General features: G+C 55.3%; 3 protein-coding genes across 6 annotated transcripts in view; 2 read left to right on the top strand and 1 right to left on the bottom strand.

The window, feature by feature from the left end:
* The window catches only part of LOC119103786 (cytosolic phospholipase A2), a 65,844-nt gene extending 65,483 nt beyond the window's left edge, over positions 1 to 361 (top strand). For all 4 annotated transcript variants that reach the window (XM_037227439.1, XM_037227442.1, XM_037227441.1 and 1 more), the window contains exon 15: positions 1 to 361. This exon is cut by the window's left edge and continues 1,231 nt beyond it. The gene's annotated coding sequence lies outside the window, so the exon portion shown is untranslated.
* Positions 362 to 5,038: 4,677 nt separating this feature from the next.
* LOC119103910 (zinc transporter ZIP1) lies at positions 5,039 to 7,657 on the bottom strand. Its single transcript, XM_037227603.1, has 2 exons — positions 7,337 to 7,657; positions 5,039 to 6,581 (listed from the first exon to the last, which is right to left on the bottom strand). The coding sequence occupies exons 1-2, from the start codon at positions 7,459 to 7,461 to the stop codon at positions 5,708 to 5,710; spliced, it is 999 nt and encodes a 332-aa protein (XP_037083498.1). The 5' UTR covers positions 7,462 to 7,657; the 3' UTR covers positions 5,039 to 5,707.
* Positions 7,658 to 8,308: 651 nt separating this feature from the next.
* Positions 8,309 to 21,391, top strand: part of LOC119102695 (H(+)/Cl(-) exchange transporter 7) — a 46,563-nt gene continuing 33,480 nt past the window's right edge. The window contains exons 1-12 of the mRNA XM_037226153.1: positions 8,309 to 8,372; positions 11,548 to 11,706; positions 12,814 to 12,987; positions 13,700 to 13,814; positions 14,381 to 14,464; positions 14,860 to 14,966; positions 16,683 to 16,826; positions 17,236 to 17,327; positions 18,359 to 18,444; positions 19,191 to 19,322; positions 19,878 to 20,043; positions 21,061 to 21,199. Coding sequence (XP_037082048.1) covers positions 11,566 to 11,706; positions 12,814 to 12,987; positions 13,700 to 13,814; positions 14,381 to 14,464; positions 14,860 to 14,966; positions 16,683 to 16,826; positions 17,236 to 17,327; positions 18,359 to 18,444; positions 19,191 to 19,322; positions 19,878 to 20,043; positions 21,061 to 21,199 — 1,380 coding nt within the window. The 5' untranslated portion in view covers positions 8,309 to 8,372; positions 11,548 to 11,565. The remainder of the gene's footprint in view (positions 8,373 to 11,547; positions 11,707 to 12,813; positions 12,988 to 13,699; positions 13,815 to 14,380; positions 14,465 to 14,859; positions 14,967 to 16,682; positions 16,827 to 17,235; positions 17,328 to 18,358; positions 18,445 to 19,190; positions 19,323 to 19,877; positions 20,044 to 21,060; positions 21,200 to 21,391) is intronic.

Genomic DNA, 21,391 nt, shown 5'->3' on the forward strand with positions numbered 1-21,391 from the left:
ACAGGCTTTTGCAACAATGCACAATATTCCTTACTATGCCTGGGATCCATACTGCTCTCTCGAATCATTATGTGGAGCATGCACCCTTATGTGGCATTTTAGGTGTAGAGCTCGATTCACGATCGTCTTACAGGTGGCTAGTTTTGACGACGTGGCACACACATTCGTCATGATTCCATAAAGGCCGTGCTGCTGTTTTATCCTGTGTCTTGTCTTTATTGTCCAGGTCATTCGAAAGTGATATCGGACGGATGAACTCCTGTGCGCTACCATCTACAGACTGTCATGCTGTACCTGAACCTGTCTTTACACATCACATGCTGCAATCGGTGCTGCAATAGTGTTCTGCAAAATATATTGTGTGGTGTGACGTCTGCTGTGTGTTCCGAAGATGGAATATTTACCATCGAGATCTACGCAGACGAAGCCTGCTAAGAAACCGCCATCAGTAGTTTGTTTTGTACGTAGTGTATCACACCCCATATCCGCTTTAACTCTCGTAGCACATTGGTAACAAAGCCAAGAATACACGTTAATGCATTCAGCAATCCGCAATGAATTAACAAGCGGACGACTTGGGTCCGAATCGTTCAAACGGAGATACTAGGCAGCGCATTACGGTGTATTCACCAGTGAATGACATGCAGCGCGAACCGATGTCCGTGAAGTTGGCGATTTGGTCAACGATTTATGTAGTGACGAATTCCGATTTCCCTGAAAAAGGTCTGGAGCTGAATTATGCCAGAAGAGCATCGAAAATGACCTTTATTTTGGAATATGATGTGACCTTCGGGGTCAAAAGCTGGGTCAAAGAGCAGGGAACTCATATCACAAAAAACCGACCGATTTGCAACCTGCAAGCATAAAAATTTACAAACGCAAGAGCTAGTGTCCGTCAAGAAGTCCTGACCTCTTAAGGTCATCCTTCAAAGTCAAACGCGGGATCAACAAACGGGACTAGTTTAACGGACGATAGTTTTTTCTGTGATGAATTTTTGGGTCATGTGAACTTCCCCGTCCTCTAAGCCGGAGTTTGACCTTGAAGGGTGACTGAGAACTGAGAATTCAGACATTTTTGACAGACGATAACTGTTTATGTGTGAACTATTCTGATTTTTGGAAGTTAAAGTTCGGGCAAAATTTTTTGAGCGCTAGTGATCGTTCCCGTCGTTTGAGCCTGCACTTGACATTGACCCTGTGAGGTCGGGACGTTTCGACGGACGCCAGCTTTTGAACATGTTATTATTTTGGTGCTTTCAAGTTTAAAATTGGCCGGTAATTTCTTGCCATGTTGAGTTCCCCGTCCTTTGACACCGCGTGTGACCATTAAGTGTGGTGCTGAAAGGTCAGGACTTTTAGACGGACATTAGTTCTTGTTGTGGTGAATATTCCGACAACTGTAAGGTTAAAATCGGCCGGTAATGTTTGGGCAATATCGCGTTTCCCGTCCTCTGAGCCTGCGCTTGACATTAAAGGGTGACCTTGGGAGGTCAGGACTTTTTGATGGAAGCTGGTTCTTTCTGTGTTGGATATTCTGATGTTTGCAAGCTTAAAATCGGTCCGCAATTTTTGCGTGATGTGGAGTACCCCTTCCATTGAGCCCCCGTTTGACTTTGAAGGATACCTTGAGAAGCAAAGACTTGTTGACGGACGCTAGCTCTTTCTTGGGTGAATATTCTGACCTTTGCAAGTTCAAAATCGGTTAGTAATTTTTTAATAATATTAAGTTACCATTTTTTAGCCCGCGTTTGACCTTGAAGGGTGATCTTGAAAAGTCAGGACTTTTTGATGGCCCCTAGTTCTTTTTGCGTTGGATATTCTGAAGTTTGCAAGATTACAATCAGCCGATAATTTGGGGATGATATTGAGTTTGTCGTTCTTTGAGCCCGCGTTTGACCTTGCAGGGTAACTTGAAAGGTCAGGACTTTTTGGCGGACGCTAGTTCTTTCTGTGGTTAATATTTTGATATTTTGAAGTTTAATACCGGCCCGTAGCTTTGTGTAATATTGAGCTCCCCGTTCCTTGAGCCCACCTTTGATTTTGAAGGGTGACCTTGAGGGGTCAGGACTGTTTGACGGGCGCTAGTTCTTTTTATAATGAATATTCTGATATCTGCTGGCTTAAAATTGGCTGGTAATTTTTGGGTGACATAGGATTCATCCGTCCTTCGAGTCCGCATTTGACCTTGAAGAGTGTCCTTGAGAGGTCAGGACTTTTTAACGGACGCTAGTTGTTTCTGTGCGAAATATACTGGGATTTGCAAGTTTAAAATCGACCAGTGGTTTTTGGTGATATTGAGTTTCTCATCCTTTAAGCTCACGTTTAACCTTGAAGGGTCATCTTGGAAGATCAGGACATTTTGACGGACGGTGGCCCTTGCGCTTGTGAGCGTCTTAATGCTTGCAGTTTTCAAATCGGCCGCTAATTTTTGGGTGATATTGAGTTTTACTTTCTTCGAGTCTGTGTTTAATCTTAAAGTGTGACCTTGAAGGGTCAGATTTTTGGCGGACGCTAGTTTTTTCTGTGGCAAATATTCTAATATTTGGATGTTTAAAATTGGACGGTAATTTTTAGGTGATATTGAGTTCCCCGTCCTTTGAGCCCACGTTTGACTGTGGAGGGTGACCTTGAGAGGCCAGGACTGTTTGACGGACGTTAGTCCTTTCTGTACTGAGTATTCTCATGTTTGTTACTTCAAAATTGGCCGGTAGTTTTTGGGTAATGTAAACTTCCTCCATCCCTCGAGACCGCATTTTCTGGGAAACCAGAGGCACGGGATTCGATTCAAAGCGAGCCCACCATTCCTGCCAGGGTGAAACGCAGGCGACGCCATATAGTCTCAGCAGCTGGGTGCATCGTAAAGCCCCAATGACGTGACGCCCAGCCCACATCTGACCTCGAAGGGTGACCTTGGGAGGTCATGACTTTTTGACGGACGCTTGTTTTTTCTGTGGTGAATATTCTGACATCATTTTAAGTTTAAAAACAACCGGTGATTTTTGGATGATGTTGAGTTCCCAGCCTTTGAGCCCGAGTTTGACCTTGAAGGGTCACCTTGGAAGGTCAGGACGTTTTGACGGACGAGGCTCTTGCGCCTGTAAATGCTTTGATGCTTGCAGTATTCAAATCGGCCTGTAATGTTGGGGTGATATTGAGTCTCCCTTCCTTTGAGCCCGCGTTTGATCTTGGGTGACCTTGAAAGGTCAGGACTTTTTGACAGATCCTAGCTCTTCCGCTCGTGACTATTTTAATGTTTGCAGCTTGCAAATCAGCCGGTAATTTTTTGGTGACAACGAGTTCCTCGTCCCCTGACCCAGCTTTTGGCCTCGAAGGCCACATGATATTGCAAAATAAAGGTCATTTTCGATGTTCTCGTGCCATAATTGATCTACAAACCTTTTTCAGAGAAATCGGAACTCGACACTGAATTAATCGCTGAATCAATGTTAACTTAACGGACATCGCGAACCGGCCATGCACACGTTTGTGTGTGTGGCTGGTGGATGGGCTAGCGAACCACTGCTCTTAGTTCTTAAACACTGTTGAGGATCGACACCGGTGACTACCAGGGGCATGTTAACGCAAGAACGCAAAGATGGGTTAGATAGGTAGCTGCTGTTTTTCTCCAAGGAATAACACTGTTGCTACTGTCTTAGCCATGCGAATAATGTTCCTCGCAAACGCATTGAACAACCTACGTAATTTACAACCTTTGACCACCATGCGGCGCAACTACCATCAAGAAAATGACAGTAGCTGACGTGAAACGGGATAGCTTTGGGCTTGTGCACACTCGCTAGTGAGGAGTTTGTAATTCGTAAGATCTGTAAACCAAATAGTTCGTGGCAAATAGCGAACAAAATGGCCATACCCGAAATAGCAAAGCGCTGGGAAAATGCGGCACATAATCGCAGACTTGGAGCGAAGGACTGGGGGCTCAATTGTGCGAAGAAACGCTGCCACCGGCGTCAGCATATAACTAAGGATATTACCAGTATGTGGCAAACACAGCTAAAACAGCCTGTCAGCACCACTTACGTCTGATTAAAACAGGCTTGGTTACGTATCAAAACATGGCATTCGCGCGGGCAGAGTTGTGGACAAATCATAAAGCAGTCCTCTCTTGCATAATTCCCAGCATCGCTGCCCTGGCTTATACGGGAGATGTCATATCCTATGTAGATGGGCGATTGTCGTCGACAAATATGACGCACTCAGCACAATTGTGACATCTGACGCCCGCCGGGCACACTTTTTACGGAGCCCGGGGCCACGCCGTGCGCTCAACGTTCCCAGAAACCCGCCCGTTTAGATAGACCATCTGCCCTAAAAATATCCGCACGACAGAAAAGTATTCACTTTAGGCGAACCGTCATGCAGTAACGCTGGGAACTTAGCTTCGCCATGCCGAATGCACGTCACGGCACAGTGGCATACGAAGGACCGAGCGGTGCAAAATTATGAGTGCCAAGAAAACCTGACGTCAGTATTCCAAATCAGTCACGGGTATGCCGAAAACATCTACGCTTTAAGCTCAAACTACGATTGTTAAGCTGTCCCAATCCATCATCGATGCATCCAGATCTATGATGCAACTGCCCATGGATACAGCTGAAAATATGTATTTGCCTCCCTTCAGACCCAGCATGCTATCACAGCCATCACACCGATAGGTAATATTGGACATATACGATTGCCGGCCCCGGGAAGGGCGGTCGGCCAGAACGATGACAAGCACCGACTGAAGGAAGTGGTCAGTCAGCGTCCGCACTGGCAGCTCAGCTTTGTCGCAATGCTTGGTGCAGAAAACCACAGGAATTTCAGTACATTGCGAACGATGCACGACTAAAGCTATGAGTAACGTGGAACCCCGGAAACGTAAACCCAGCATGCAAGTAGGCTTTAATGATCACACAAACAAGGATCGAGTATGTCTGGCGCTCGTACAACTTCTTCACGTATTGTGCGATTTAACCGCGAACATTAAGTGCGCTCACGGTTTGCTCCATAACACTTCGTCTAGCTACATGACCTCAAATTCACGAGCAGTGGTAATACATTTGACAAGCGCTTACACAGATGACCAATAAAGTCGTTTCAGACGCGAGGTACGCCTGCCGCGCAGCGCCAGGCGGCTGCAGACCTTTGCTGGCACGCACCAGGTGCCTACCGGACCTGACACTACGAGCCCAGGCACATCACCCTGCCCATGAGGTTGTCATTCACTTGCGGCCCGGTCACGGAGCAGCACGTCATTCAGGTAAGCATGCAAGTTACGACACCTGATGGCTATAAATAGACGGAGCGGTACCGGGGCGGCGCGGTTCGCGTGGCGTCGGGCAGCCCGCCGGGGTATTCTGGGCGCGTGACTCGGCACTGAGGCGGAACATGACTCAAGAGCGGCGTCGTGTGGGTAATGACAGGAGGACACCCACACAGCCGAGATGACTTCACTTAGGACTGTTGTGATTTGTTCGTCAACAAAATCGCCTTTACCGTCCCGTATCACGCGTAAGTGAAAAATAATGCACTAGGTAACGCAAATGTACACACCGTTCTTCGCAAGGAGCATTAAACAAACACGGTGATGGTGACACGGGCACGCTTCTGAAGGCATACCACATCAGACGCTGACCGGTATCGAGCACCGCTGCCGCCTGACCCGGTCACGGGCTGACCTGACCCAGGGTCATGACATGACCCAGCGTCACGGGTTCACGCATCTCGGCGTCTGCACATCCGGGTCGAGGAAGAGCACGCCGCAGACAACGGCGAAGCCGACGACCACGAACAGGATGCGCAGCAAGCGGTCCTCGCTAGTGCGGAACTCGTGCGGCAGAACCTCGAAGAAGATGATGTAGAGGAAGGTGCCACACGCGATTCCCTGGAGCACGGCGTTGGCCACGTCGCCAGCTAACGAGTTGCCGGCGTCGGTGACGGCCCAGCCAATGCCGACGCCGAGCGGAGAGGCGCCACAGAAGACCAACGCCGAGGTCAGCATGGAGCCGGCCGAGAGCGAGCCGTCTCGCACCAGGCTCATGCCCAGCGAGAAGCCGAGCACACCTTTGTGGATGGCGACGGCGGCAAATATCTGCAGCAGCAGGTCGCTGCTCTCCTGCAGCCCGATGGCCAGACCCTCGACCACCGAGTGCAGCGAGAGCGCGATCACCAGCAGCAACGAGCGGATACCCGCCTGGCCCGACGGCAAGTGCTCGTGGCCGTGGCCGTGGCCGTGCTCGTGGCCGCTGACCGCGTCGGCGTCAGCGGCGACGGTGCGGTCGGCCTCCAGTTGCCCGTGGTCTGCCGAGCCGTAGTTCACAGGGGGCGTGCTGAGCAGCGGCTCGGTGTCGGCACCATCGGCACCATCCCCATGGCAGCTCGCCACCACACCCTCGATGAGCAGCACCAGGAAGAGCCCCATCACCACAGTGAACTCAGCCACGGGGAACGTCACGGTGGAGCCGATGCGGTCCATGATGCTGCCCATCAAGCTGTTCACATCAGGGAACAGGTCCAGCAGGCATGCTCCCAGGAACACACCACCCGAGAAGCAGTTAAGGAGACTTAGCATCCGGTACAGTCTGAAATACAGTCACACCAGTCAGTCAAAGCCAGACCTGCCAAATAGAATTTGCACGAATTCCTCAGCCCTGCAAAACCGTGATCATATATGTATCATACAATGATACCTTTTCAATGTAAAGCATACCATTATAAATCTGCATGTTCTAAGGGTTGTGCACAACATTCCTGTTATCATGGCTCATGGGAGCAGGTTCAGAATGCAAAAAGTAAAGTTCAGGCTCAAGCCAGATATGCAAGTGCTCAATTCTGCCCCAAAATTTATGTGCATGGTGCTTTAGAGTTATGGTTCAATTATCAGTCACCAGACATCTCTGCACAGCCACCTTCACTGCATGACATATATTGATATCCATTGTGTTTGATTCTCCCCACAGCATGGTGCCTTGCGCAACCATAGAAAATATATCATATCTAGGCAGAGATATGATTGAGATTGAAACTGGTAAAAGCTGTTTGGTAGACTGTTACAGTCATTCAGGTGGAAACTATTTCAGCCAACTGCTGCCAAGGCCTTAGCTGATGATCAAGCACATATATCAAGTCATATCAATCAAGCACATGTCAAAATCAAGCACACATATAATAGAGAATCCAATATCATACTTTCAGTCACACAAAAACTTGTATTGAATAAGTGCTGCTTAACAAATAGATACTGATAATGCTTATATGACAGTTCCCCCACCATAAAAGCCCATTTCTCTCAACATCCCCACAAATGCCAACACAGTAGGATGAGTTGCAAATTTACCTTTGTTTACGTGAACCATCCGCATGTTCCACATAAGAAATCAACTTCAAAGGCAGCAATGTGAAGCACAACGGCAGAAAGAGCAGAACTACTATCACCACAATCTTGAGGTTATCAAGATCCATTGCTTCTCCGGCTTCAGACCACGGCAGCAACTGCGATCAACTAACAAATCATCCTCTGCGTTTAATTCAATCAGAGCAACGGTGCAACCTGCGGGGCGATGCAGCTCCAACGCAACAAACACGCAACAAATGTAACAAGGCTTTGGGCGGTACACAAACCACAACACAAAGCCCACGCTTGTGCAATACTCTGCCTAAAAACTACAGCACTCGGATGAGACCCAGCTGGCCTGGTAGGAAACTTGTTTGGTAGATATGCTGGGCACACGCTGGGTAGCGTAACAGGCTATCAACCGAGGCGATATACTACCAAGTTGAAAGGCAATACGACCAAGGCAGGTGATGCTATACCCACGACAGTTGTATATGCTGTTCACCGTTGCCCTAACTGGCCCTCCGGTTGCACCCACGACAGGTGATGCCATCCGAACGAAATACTTCGTCAGTGTATGCACGCATATGGCGTCACACCTCACAAACTCATGAGTAACAAACTAATTGGTCAGACTGGTAGGTGGACGTAACCAGGCAGTGCTAAACAACCGAGAAATGCAGAACATGTGTATTCAAAGAGCGAGAGAGATATAGACCTATTTGTCAAAAATAGCTACCCAGCCCTTTCCCCCCCCCCCCCGCACTCCTTTTGTGGAACATTGCTCCCGGTTCCAGGTAAAAGGGAAAATAGTTCGAATACGCACTCTCGAACATCGGCGTTTTGCCTAAGCTCTATACTTTAAGGGCCTTATTCCTTTACAACTTTAGTTGGTAGTTCGTTACACTGCGCAGTATATCTACCAGACGAGTATTATACCAAGCCAGCTGAAACCTCATGCGATTGTTGTTTTTATACGCAAGAGACAAAACGCTTGCTTGCTGGGAATAGTGGCGTATGAATAATAGACACATCCATGGTAAGGGCTTCCAATCTCAAAGCTGTTCGCTGCGCTTGGGTAAAATCCTCTTGGGTTACTTATTGTAGCCCAGGGGGGTATAGCCTTGTTTACCCGGTAGCTTACCTTAGACTGGCCTAGCCAAGGCTGGGCCTACCCCTGTCCAGTGGCTAAGCATCAAAAAATGCTGGGAGTGTAATTGCTATCTTTGAATCAGTTCTGTGCATTCTATGTGATATATTTAGTGCTTCTTCTCTGCAAGGTCAGAGCACATTCACATTGAAGTTACACAAGCGACAGCATTGATGATTAAGTTACACAATTTGGTGTATGGTTAGGTGACTGGGTCAGTGAAAATATTTGTGTAGGTACCTAGGTTGGGGTCTTAATCAAAATTTTGTAGGCATGTTCTATTTCTTGGTGTAGGTGTACTTTCCTACCTAATGTTAGAAAAAATCATTGCACACCATTCGTCGTGTTTAAGGCGGCACATATCATAAATAATCTCAAAACAGGTAGAATCATGCTCCTACCTTCAAATTTCAACAACGTTGATGGCGGGCCCCCGAGCGTGACGCTCACACCACACTGCCTGAACTCCCCAGTGCTGTTTCTGCGTTGCCGTGGCGTAAATGCAATATTTCTGCTTACCAAGAACTCTACAAAATGTACGGGACCAAGGTAAACCATTCGTCGTGTTTAAGGCGGAACGCATCGTAAATAATTTCAAAACAGATAGAATCATGCTCCTACCCTCGAATTTTAATAAATACGATAGCGATAGCGAGCTCCCGAGCGCGCCGCACGCACGCACCGCACCGCCTCGACTCCCAAGCGCCGTTTCTGCGTTGTTGCGAAAGCACAATATTTCTGCTTATCAAGAACCATAAAACATGTATGGGACCAAGGTAACACTAATAAAGCAACCAAATTCGTTTCTTATCAGGTTTAGGTACATTTATGAAACACACAGGCCAGAATAGTCCAGAACATAGCCTAGCCTAGCCTAGCCTAGCCTAGCCTAGCCTAGCCTAGCCTAGCCTAGCCTAGCCTAGCCTAGCCTAGCCTAGCCTAGCCTAGCCTAGCCTAGCCTAGCCTAGCCTAGCCTAGCCTAGCCTAGCCTAGCCTAGCCTAGCCTAGCCTAGCCTAGCCTAGCCTAGCCTAGCCTAGCCTAGCCTAGCCTAGCCTAGCCTAGCCTAGCCTAGCCTAGCCTAGCCTAGCCTAGCCTAGCCTAGCCTAGCCTAGCCTAGCCTAGCCTAGCCTAGCCTAGCCTAGCCTAGCCTCTAGCCTAGCCTAGCCTAGCCTAGCCTAGCCTAGCCTAGCCTAGCCTAGCCTAGCCTAGCCTAGCCTAGCCTAGCCTAGCCTAGCCTAGCCTAGCCTAGCCTAGCCTAGCCTAGCCTAGCCTAGCCTAGCCTAGCCTAGCCTAGCCTAGCCTAGCCTAGCAGCTAGCCTAGCCTAGCCTAGCCTAGCCTAGCCTAGCCCTAGCCTAGCCTAGCCTAGCCTAGCCTAGCCTAGCCTAGCCTAGCCTAGCCTAGCCTAGCCTAGCCTACCTAGCCTAGCCTAGCCTAGCCTACCCTAGCCTAGCCTAGCCTAGCCTAGCCTAGCCTAGCCTAGCCTAGCCTAGCCTAGCCTAGCCTAGCCTAGCCTAGCCTAGCCTAGCCTAGCCTAGCCTAGCCTAGCCTAGCCTAGCCTAGCCTAGCCTAGCCTAGCCTAGCCTAGCCTAGCCTAGCCTAGCCTAGCCTAGCCTAGCCTAGCCTAGCCTAGCCTAGCCTAGCCTAGCCTAGCCTAGCCTAGCCTAACCTAACCTAACCTAACCTAACCTAACCTAACCTAACCTAACCTAACCTAACCTAACCTAACCTGAGGATAGACCAGAACCTAAGCTAGGCTAAGCTAAGCTAACCTGACCTAACCTAACCTAACCTAACCTAACCTAACCTAACCTAAGAATAGACCAGAACCTAAGCTTAGCTAAGCTAACCTAACCTAACCTAACCTAACCTAACCTAACCTAACCTAACCTAACCTAACCTAACCTAACCTAACCTCCCCACCCTATATCCCCTTCAACCCAGCGTCCCATTGGCGTCCATGTTCCATGCCATATATAGGTGCCATATAGTGAGCTTTTATTTAGCTGCCATGTTCTCATTTTGCTTTACATTCCCCACCCAATCCCCCTGCAACCCATGGTCCCGTTGGCGTCGAGGATCAAATTTCATGGATTCTTGTTACCTTGGCCCGGTACATTTGTATGGTTCTTGATGCTGCTTGATGCGCAGTAATGTTGTGACCCGCGCAGTAATGGCGCGGGTGCCGCGGGTGCTGTGTGTGTGCGGCGCTCAGGAGCTCGCCATCGTAATTATAAAAAATTGAAGGTAAGATCATGAATCTACTTGTTTTGTGATTATTTACGATATGTCCTGCCTTAAACACGACGAATGGTTTACCTTGGTCCCGTACATTTTGTAGAGTTCTTGGTAAGCAGAAATATTGTATTTACGCAACGGCAACGCAAAAACGGCGCTGGGGAGTCCACGCAGCGCGGTGCGCGCGGCGCTCGGGAGTCCGCCATCGAAGTTATTGAAATTCGAAGGTAGGAGCATGATTCTACCTGTTTTGTGATTATTTACGATATGTCCTGCCTTAAACATGACGAATGGTGTACAATGATTTTTTCTAATGTTAGGTAGGAAAGTGCACCCTGACCACTGGCATCAAACCTTTCCCAAATTTGGTGGGCTAGTAGCCATCTCTGGGTGCTTCTTTCCAGCCAATGTACATAGGGCACATGTACATTCAAAAAGTTAGGGGAGGGGCTCGAGCTCCTGGGCCCTGATCTCATAATTATCCCTGGTCACTGTTCAAACTTCCGGTCAAATGGTACTTTTGTACCTTCCCTGCCAGAGGGAGAGCTATGCTGATCATTGGCCAAAATGTGGAACATGCTTAATCAAACTGCTCAACTGTAGGTTTAAGATAAAAATTGTAGGTTGTGACTTATGTTGTAAGCATAATTTGTAATAGTAATAACTGTGAGGTGGGAAGGGATCATCAAAGTGCAAGAAAGCACTTATGGCTATACAGTGATGATTCTGCCCAACTTTGTGGTGTTAAAAAACAGACTGCTGGCTTACACCATCCCAGCATATCTAGGTTTACAGTTGAGCTCCAGTTGACAGTATCTTTTTATCAGGGTGGCTGACCTAACAAGATGCCACGGCCAACATACCAGCCACTGGATGACTCAGCAGAGGTGGACCCTCTGCCTGTGGCTGGTCCATCTGCAGCAGCATTTTCAGGCAACAGGGACATCATCAGAGACAGAGCTGGTGCTGCTACAGCTCTGGCAGAGGTAAGCATTGCAGCTGCTTCAGTAAGGACTGAGATGAGTCAGGTCTGTCTGCTGCTATACACAGGTAGATAGTTGTGCTGTTGCAGATGGTGGGAGACAGTCACATGGCTGGGTGGTGGCTGCTGTCTGCACTGCTGAACTCTTGTAGCCCTCTGTCATGGACAGACATGCTGTGCTGCTGTCACTGCTGCCATCAGCTGTTGCACCATTGCTGCTGCTGTCACAGGTGCATGTCTGGCATGGCTCTCACTGCTGCCACAGATGGAGCCTTCTCTGACAACTGGCTCAGGCACAATGTCAGGCTCTCACTCTGCAGGGCTTGGGGTGGTGCCAGAGGGATGCTCTTTGAGCCTATGTATTGCATGTTGGATATGGTCCAACCTTGTCTGTGCGCCTGAGCTCATGTGCCGGTGCCAGCTGTCACAAAATTAGCCACTCCTGTTTCGGTTATGTTACGACATATTTCCAGAGTACAGTCTGCCGTCCAAAGTCAAAAACACGTAACTAACATTTTCATCGAAATGGAGTTACTGGTATCATTTAATTCGTCTCGACAAGGCGCACATTTTGATCCAGTAAAAAGTGTATGTTCATTATTTTAAAAGGAATTAAAGAGAGATATAAGGTTGGTAGATTCGCGTATGAGTAGTGCCTGTAAGGTTTTCCAAAGACAGAAACGAGAGTGTGGTGGTTAACGCGTCTGCGTTAACCACCACACTAACGTTAACGCGTCTGCGTTAACCACTGCATGTCTGGGAAACCAGAGGTACGGGGTTCGATTCCCCGCGGTACCCGCCCTTCCTGCCAGGGTGAGAGGCAGGCGACGCCATATAGCCTCAGCAGCTGAGTGCGTCGTAAAAGCCCCAATCACATGACATGCTGTCTATCGTCGTGACGTACATCCAGAGAGCGGTGCTTGCTGTACTGCCCTGACCCACACCCGGAGAGCGGTGCTTGCTGTCCACTGCCCTGACCCACACCCGGAGTGCGGTGCTTGCTGTCCACTGCCCTGACCCACGCCCGGAGCGCGGTGATTGCTGCTTACCGCGCTGACCCACACCCGGAGTGCGGTGCTTGCTGCTTACCGTGCTGACCGTCAACACCCAGGGTGCGGCAATCTCCGTGAACAATGACGGCGGGACCGAGGCCGGAGCGGAGGCCGCCCCCGCACGAGACCGTCGGAGGCGGCGTCCCCGGCGGAAGCGCTCCGTGCCGCCACAAGACCCCATCATCGTCGACACCGAGTACAAGACCGGACACTACATCGACGGAGCCTACGAGGTGCGGGTGCCGAGTGTGGATGATCCGTCTCGCCTGCGTCGCCGGCCCATAACCGCCGGGAATCGAAATATCTGGGTTGGCTACCAGCGCGCCTGCCTGGACCCCTAGGTTGGGATCGGTCGGACCACCATACGTTAAATCCTGGCGACGTCCTCATCCGCAGACTCATTCGCCAAAGAGTGGCAGGAGAGGCCGCGATCCAATCGATACATACGCTGTATCACCCGAATTAATTCATTTCCCCGGCATATACCTACCTATCTGCCATTAGTTGGCTCGATCCCCGTAATTGTGACGCAGACAACCATCGTCGTACCACGGCACGCGAGCGCAGGCTGCCATCGCCCGTGGCTGGGGAGGGGGAGGGCGTCAGCTGTCTGCTGCCGCCGCGTAGACCGGCTTGTGGGCAGCACGTGACTGGCGTGTGTGGCTCGTACGGCCCGCTATCGGTCGCGCCCGCGGCCAGCTGCGCCGTTGCCGCGCCACGCCACTTGACCCGAATCGGACGCCGATGTGGCGCGGTGACGTCACTGAGGACGGGTCGTCTCGTGTGGTCGAGCTGCTGAGATACCGAAACAGATGATCAGGCGTGCTGGCAATTTTGACATTTTCTTGTTGGCGGACGGACCATTTTGCACGCTTATGTATCTAAGATGAAGAGATGTTGAGCTGTGGCGTATCGATGCCTATACCCGGACGCGGCTTGTTACAGAGCCTCGACTATGAGGTGGTGCACAGTAAGATGAACGTCATCAACCGGCTCATCATCTCGTCTTACGGCACCGTCTGGGTACAGATCAGCCGGCTGCTGGCTTGCTGCATCATCGGTAGGTGTTAGTCCGAACTGTGGACCGCCTGGGTCGGGCCCTCCACTCGACTGTGGACCGCCTGGGTCGGGCCCTCCACTCGGCTATGGACCGCCGGGGTCGGGCCCTCCACTCGACTGTGGACCGCCTGGGTCGGGCCCTCCACTCGACTGTGGACCGCCGGGGTCGGGCCCTCCACTCGACTGTGGACCGCCGGGGCCGGACCCTCCGTTCGGATGTAGACCGCCGGGCCCGGCCCATCCGCTTGTGAGCCTTTTCGGCCACGCGTCTGAGTCGACGCATTTCGCCATTTCTGACCAAAAAGACAAAGATTGAAACCCATCGCATAGTTGAGGGTGTACCGTGCTTGTGCTAATTAAGCAGCTATGGTTTACTCACGCTGTGGAATGCTGCACGTGACTGTGGTCTGTTGTGTAACTCCTTCTGAATTGGACATGTGGGATAATCATAACAAACAAGAGCGAGATTCAGAGATCTCCGAGCAGAATGGCTAACTCGTGTTGACGCAGGCCTGCCACGGTGTCTGCACCGCACGACACTGACGCGCCGCCCCTGCGTGCCACCAGGCTCCATGACGGCACTCTGCGCGGTCTGCCTCAGCGTAGCCATCGAACAGACTGCCAAGCTCAAGTTCAGCCTCGTCAAACACTGTATCCTTACCGACCAGTGCTGGGCGACCCGCCCGGGGCGGAGCGGAGCGTCCGGGTCGACGCCGGGGCACGCTCCGTCCGCGCTCTACTGCCATCGCGGGGAGCTTTCACTGCCACCGTTGACGCCACGACCCCGCTTCCACGTTTCCACGATGGTGGCGATCTCAGAAGAAGCACGCGTTTAGTTGAATTGAGTCTGATGCGTCTCAAACGTACGATGGGTTTGGTACGAGCGGTAGGATATTCTGTCCAAGAAGCATTCCACGACCAGCTGAGCTCGGCTCGCCGCCTGTCCCTATCTTACAGCGTTAGCGTTGGCCACGCTTGCTGCTGGCCTCCCGGTGTAATGTACAGTGCATTAGAAGCTTGTGATGTCCTTGACGGGCGCCGCCCAGACCTCTACCACTGCGAAGGCTGGCGCTGCATGGTCGTCCCGTTCTCCATCTGGCTGGCTTTCAACCTCTTCTTCGGCGGCGTCGCCTTCTACATGGTGTACTTGGAGGTCGGTGGTTATGTTGGATGCTGAGATTACGCTGCGTTGCGCACATTACGCCTTGCACCTTGTTGCGTGAATGGTTTGGTCTTGTTTAGCCCCTGTATGTATGTTCACATAGCTGTTGACATTTGTATGTTGACATAGCTGCAGGTAATCGTTTTGATGGTAGCCATCGCTCGCGCTAGCTTTCTTAGCCCCTGTATGTATGTTCACATAGCTGTTGACATTTGTATGTTGACATAGCTGCAGGTAATCGTTTTGATGGTAGCCATCGCTCGCGCTAGCTTTCCGTGGCAGCTGTTGCTGAAATATCACCACGAGCGGGCGCGGAGGCCGGCTGACACCGTGCTCCCCGCTCGCGCGACGTACCAGCCACGCCTGTCGTGTGGGACGTGACGCTGCCCGCCTCGTGGCGTGGCCCTGCGCGTGACGGCCGCTAGCGCCGCATCACCTCTCGAGATGGCGTCTGGCCGGCTGAGCGGGCTGTCTTATGACTGCCGGGGTGTCTGACGGGTGCGGGGTGTTTGACGGGTGCGGGGTGTCTGACGGGTGCGGGGTGTCTGACGGGTGCAGGTGTCTGACATGTGTGGGGATGTCTGACAGGTGCGTGATGTCTGACGGGTGCGGGGTGTCTGACGGGTTTGCGGGTGTCTGAGAGTGCAGGTGTCTGACGGGCGTGGGATTGTCTGACGGGTGCGTGATGTCTGACGGGTGCGGGGTGTCTGACGGGTGTGCGGGGTCTGGCGGGTGCGGGGTGTTTGACGGGTGCGGGATGTCTGACGTATGCGGGGTGTTTGACAGGTGCGGAGTGTCTGAGGGTGCAGGTGTCTGACGGGTGTGAGGGTGTTTGACGGGTGCGGGATGTCTGACGGATGCAGGGTGTCTGACAGGTGCGGGGTGTCTGACGGGTGTGCGGGGTCTGACGGGTGTGGGGTGTTTGACGGGTGCGGGATGTCTGAGGGTGCAGGTGTCTGACGGGTGTGAGGGTGTTTGACGGGTGCGGGATGTCTGACGGGTGCGGGATGTCTGACGGACGCAGGGTGTCTGACAGGTGCGGGGTGTTTGACGGGTGTGCGGGGTCTGACGGGTGCGGGATGTTTGACGGGTGCGGGATGTCTGACGTGTGCGGGGTGTTTGACGGGTGCAAGGTGTCTGGGGTTGCGGGCGTCTGACGGATGCGGGCGTCTGACGGATGCGGGGTGTCTGACGGGTGTGCGGGTGTCTGACGGGTGTGGGATGTGTGACGGGTGCGGGATGTCTGACGGGTGTGCGGGGTGTCTGACGGGTGTGCGGGTGTCTGGCGGGTGCGGGGTGTTTGACGGGTGCGGGATGTCTGACGTGTGCGGGGTGTTTGACGGGTGCGGGGTGTCTGAGGGTGCAGGTGTCTGACGGGTGTGAGGGTGTTTGACCGGTGCGGGATGTCTGACGGGTGTGCGGGTGTCTGACGGATGTGGGGGTGTCTGACGGGTGTGCGGGTGTCTGACGGGTGTGGGATGTGTGACGGGTGCGGGATGGCTGATGGGTGCGGGGTGTCTGACGGATGTGCGGGTGTCTGACGGATGTGGGGGTGTCTGACGGGTGTGCGGGTGTCTGACGGGTGCGGGGTGTCTGACCGGTGCGGGCGTCTGACGGGCGTGGGAGCGTCTGACGGGTGTGGGATGTGTGACGGGTGCGGGATGTCTGACGGGTGTGCGGGTGTCTGACGGCCGGCCGGCCCGCCAGCCGGTGTCGATCGGCAGCGGCATTCCGCAGATCAAATGCTACCTGAACGGCGTCAAGATCCCACGTTGCGTCCGCCTCAAGACGCTGTTCGCCAAACTGGTGGGGGTGTACGGCTCAGTGATGGCCGGTCTACCCGTCGGCAAGGTGAGGAAGAGAGAGCGAGGGCGAGAGTGTGTTTGTGAGCAGTTTATTAGCCCTGAGCAGCTTAAAGTTTCCAAAAAGTGGTATTCGAAGGCACCTGGCTGTGCATGCGAAAGGAACATTTCCGCGCGCTTGAGCTGTTTCTGGAGAAATGTGGGGGCGCATGTGCGCATATCTCAATCGGATCAGTCGACATGTGGCTGCGACATTTTCCAACCCATTGCGCTTGATGTGGAGCGCGTCCGACTTGATATTGATGGATGTAAGACGCCCCCTCCCGCTGCTGTGCGCGGCGGCCACGGTCGCGGGCCGGGACAGGACCCGGCCTGGTGGCCTGACTGGTCTGCCTGCCGCTCGTCTGCCGCGTCGCAACGTACTGCGTGAGATAACGCTAGCGTGCCGTCTGGCTCAGGAAGGCCCCATGATCCACTCTGGCGCCGTGATCGCGGCCGGCTTCTCCCAGGGCAAGTCATCGACGCTGAAGTTCACCACGCCGCTGTTCAAGTGAGAGGCACTTTCAAGTGCTGCCCTCCCTCAGGCGAGGGCCACAGCACCGCACAAGGCATCCGGGTTGGCACAAGGCACTTTGGAATGTTTAATCAGTCAATTTGTTTTCGTTTCTCGAATGTTCTAATGTGCCGACCGTTACCATACACTGCTGATGTAAAAAGAGTTATGATAGTTGAGCCCGGTTGTATGCCGTGTATCACTGCCTTGTCGGCTATGCTAGATTTTGCCACCGATACCCAGGACCATCACTTCCCAATCGTACGACTGAGCCACTCCGGACTCCGACGTTGAGAGTGTGTGCCGCCGGGCGCCGCTCCGGACCGTTCCCTGACCGAGAGTGTGTGCCGCCGGGCGCCGCTCCGGACCGTTCCCTGATCGAGAGTGTGTGCCGCCGGGCGCCGCTCCGGACCGTTCCCTGACCGAGAGTGTGTGCCGCCGGGCGCCCTCCAGACCGCTCCCTGACCGAGAGTGTGTGCCGCTGGGCGCCGCTCCGGACTGCTCCCTGGACAGGAGTGTGTGTCACAGGGCGCCGCTCCAGACCGCTCCTTGGACGGGAGTGTGGGCCGCCGGGCGCTGCTCCAGACCGCTCCTTGGACGGCAGTGTGGGCCGCCGGGCGCCGCTCCAGACTGCTCCCTGGACGGGAGTGTGGGCCGCCGGGCGCCGCTCCAGACTGCTCCCTGGACGGGAGTGTGTGCCGCCGGGCGCCTGCCCCAGACCGTTTCTTGGATGGGAGTTTGTGTCGCCGGGCGCCGCTCCAGACCGCTCGCTCGACGGCAGTGTGTGCCGCCGGGCGCCTGCCCCAGACCGCTCCTTGGATGGGAGTGTGTGCCGCCGGGCGCCTGCCCCAGACCGCTCCTTGGACGGCAGTGTGTGCCGCCGGGCGCCGCTCCAGACCGCTCGCTCGACGGCAGTATGTGCCGCTGGGCACCTGCCCCAGACCGCTCCCCGGACGGGAGTGTGTGCCGCCGGGCGCCGCTCCAGACTGCTCCCCTGACATTGTGTTGGTGTGTGCCTCCGCCGGCAGGTTCTTCCGGGAGGACCACGAGAAGCGCGACTTCGTGGCCTGCGGCACGGCTGCCGGCGTGGCAGCGGCGTTCGGCGCACCCGGAGGCAAGTCGGGCTTGGTGGGGCCGGGGGAGGGGAGTGTCGGTGGTCTGAGGCGCACCCGGAAGCAAGCCGGGCTCGGTGGGGCCGGGGGAGGACAGTGTCGGCGGTCTGAGGTGCACCTGGAGACAAGCCTGGGCTCGGTGGGGCCGGGGGAGAGCAGTGTCGGCGGTCTTGGGCGCACCCGGAGACAAGCCTGGGCTTGGTGGGGCCGGGAGAGGGCAGTGTCGGCGGTCTGAGGCGCGCCCGGAGACAAGCCTGGGCTTGGTGGGGCCGGGGGAGGGCAATGTCGGCGGTCTGAGGCGCACCCGGAGACAAGCCTGGGCTTGGTGGGGCCGGGGGAGGGCAGTGTCGGCGGTCTTGGGCGCACCTGGAGACAAGCCTGGGCTCGGTGGGGCCGGGGGGAGGGCAGTGTCGGCGGTCTGAGGCGCACTCGGAGACAAGCCTGGGCTCGGTGGGGCCGGGGGAGGGCAGTGTCGGCAGTCTGAGGCGCACCCGGAGGCAAGCCCGGCTCGGTGGGGCCAGAGGGGGCACAGTCGAGGTGTCAGTGCCGCTCCTGGCGGTCCCCAACGGCGGCAAACTTCATGTGGACCTGTGTGATGCCGCATGCCGCACTGCGCGATGACGAGGCCCCAGCGCGCCGCCAGCAGTCGGCGGCCGCCGACGCGACCTGGTCTCGTCGTGAGCCGTGCCGGGCGGCGGGACGCAGCTCCGGGGCGAGCCGCCACGCTGACGCTGGGACCGGCCGCCAGGCGGTGTGATGTTCGCCATCGAGGAGGGCGCCAGCCACCTGCACCAGGACCTGCTCTGGCGCTTCCTCTTCACCTCGTTCCTGGCCACCTTGGTGCTGAAGCAGCTGCTGAGCGTGGTGTACGGACACCCAGGTATGCGGCCGGCGCGACGCCCGCCTGTCCGCCGGTCCAGCCCGGCCCGGCTCTCGGCGTTCCCATGACAACGGCCGCGTCGAACTGAGCCTCGGCTGCTCGTATCGGCGTACCATAGCGTTCTGGCTGGACCGCTGACTGTGATGTGATGGCTGGTCAGGGCTGCGCTCGATGACGGTGGCACTGTGACGGGCATGTCTGGTGATGGTGGCCGGTGCCGCCTCTGCTCCCGGACGGCGGACTTGGCGTCGGCCGTCGGTCCCTTGCAGTGGACGCAGCGCCTGCTGCTAGTCCCATGTAAATGTCCCAGCCCCGGGGGCTACAGCCCGGCCCCAGTCACCACACCCCAGCTCCGGGGGGTGACAGCCCTGCCCCAGTCACCACACCCCAGCTCCGAGAGGGGGGGGGGGGGGGCAGCCGAGCCCCAGTCACCACACCCCAGCTTCGGGGGCGGCAGCTCGGCCCCAGTCACCACACTCCAGCTCCGGGGGCGACAACCCGACCCCAGTCACCACACCCCAGCGCTGGTCGGTGACGCGCAGCCCGTTTCGGCAGGTGAGCTGCTGTTCAGCGGCCTGCTTGACTTCGGCGCGTTCGGCGAGGGACGCATCGACGCCATCGGGTACGAGGGCGCCGCTTACGGCCTGATGGCCATCGTGCTGGGCCTGCTCGGCGCCCTTTTCGTCTTCCTCAACGTCCGCATCAGCCTCGTGAGGCGCAGGTCGGTGGAAGGGCCGTCGGGGTCGGTCCAGGGTGCCGCGGCCGGCTGGTCGTGACGTGCTTACTGCCTCGGGGCTAGGGCTAGGCCGTCTGCAAATTAGATTAGCGAACCGCTCGGTGAGCGGCCGGGCCGGTTGGCGCCAATGTCATACGATCGCTCAGCTCCTTATGTGGTCTGGGCACGCTCGCTCAGCTCCTTATGTGGTCTGGGCACGCTCGCTCGACTCCCCATGTGGTCTGGGCACGCTCGCTCGGCTCCTTATGTGGTCTGGGCACGCTCGCTCGGCCCCTTTTGTGGTCTGGGCACGCTCGCTCAGCTCCTTATGGGGTCTGGGCTCGCTCGCTCAGCTCCTTATGTGGTCTGGGCACGCTCGCTCGGCTCCTTATGCGGTCTGGGCATGCTCGCTCAGCTCCTTGTGGGGTCTGGGAACGCTCGCTCGGCTCCTTATGGGGTCTGGGCACGCTCGCTCAGCTCCTTGTGGGGTCTGGACATGCTCGCTCAGCTCCTTATGTGGTCTGGGCACGCGCGCCCGGCTCCTTATGTGGTCTGGGCACGCTCGCTCAGCTCCGTGTGGGGTCTGGGAACGCTCGCTCGGCTCCTTATGTGGTCTGGGCACGCGCGCCCGGCTCCTTGTGTGGTCTGGGCACGCTCGCTCGGCTCCTTATGGGGTCTGGGCTCGCTCGCTCGGCTTCCTATGTGCTCTGGGCACGCTCGCCGCTCTGTTTCGTCGCTCGGTGTTGTCTGTGGTGGATGGGTAGTTGACTATACCCTTCCGCCGGTAGAAATAATGCGATGAAATGTGTCTGTGAACGGTGGGACTGTCTGGGGACGTCGTGGACTGTGACTGCCCCTGCCAGGCCAGATGTCTGACCAGCTGGGGGAAGCCGTGGACTGTCCGTCCCTGCCTGGCCAGATGTCTGACCAGCTGGGGGAAGCCGTTGACTGTCCGCCCCTGCCTGGCCAAATGGCTGACCACCTGGGGGAAGCCGTTGACTGTGGCTGCCCCTGCCGGGCTAGGTGCCTTACCAGCTGGCCGCTGCGGCTGGCGGAGGTTCTGCTCGTGTCCACCTGCATGGTGCTGATGGTGGCCCACCTGGTGATGGTGACCGGGGAGTCACAGCTGTACGGACACAGCATCGACGCCTTCATCCTGCGGGTCTGTAGCGGCGCGGCCGGCCGGTGGACACGGCATCACGCCTCGCGCACGCCCGGCGACGCCCACATCTGTGGTGCGGGGGGGGGGGTGGTCGTGAATCAGGGGCGTATGGGGAGGAGGGGGGGGGGGGGGGGGGGGGGGTGAGGAGTCTGATGGTTAGCTTGCTTGGGCTTCATGAGGGCTAACTTTGCA

Source organism: Pollicipes pollicipes, unplaced genomic scaffold, assembly GCF_011947565.3.
Source record: "Pollicipes pollicipes isolate AB1234 unplaced genomic scaffold, Ppol_2.1 Scaffold_5724;HRSCAF=6776_pilon_pilon_pilon, whole genome shotgun sequence".
In the NCBI taxonomy this organism is placed as follows: Eukaryota; Metazoa; Arthropoda; class Thecostraca; order Pollicipedomorpha; family Pollicipedidae; genus Pollicipes; species Pollicipes pollicipes.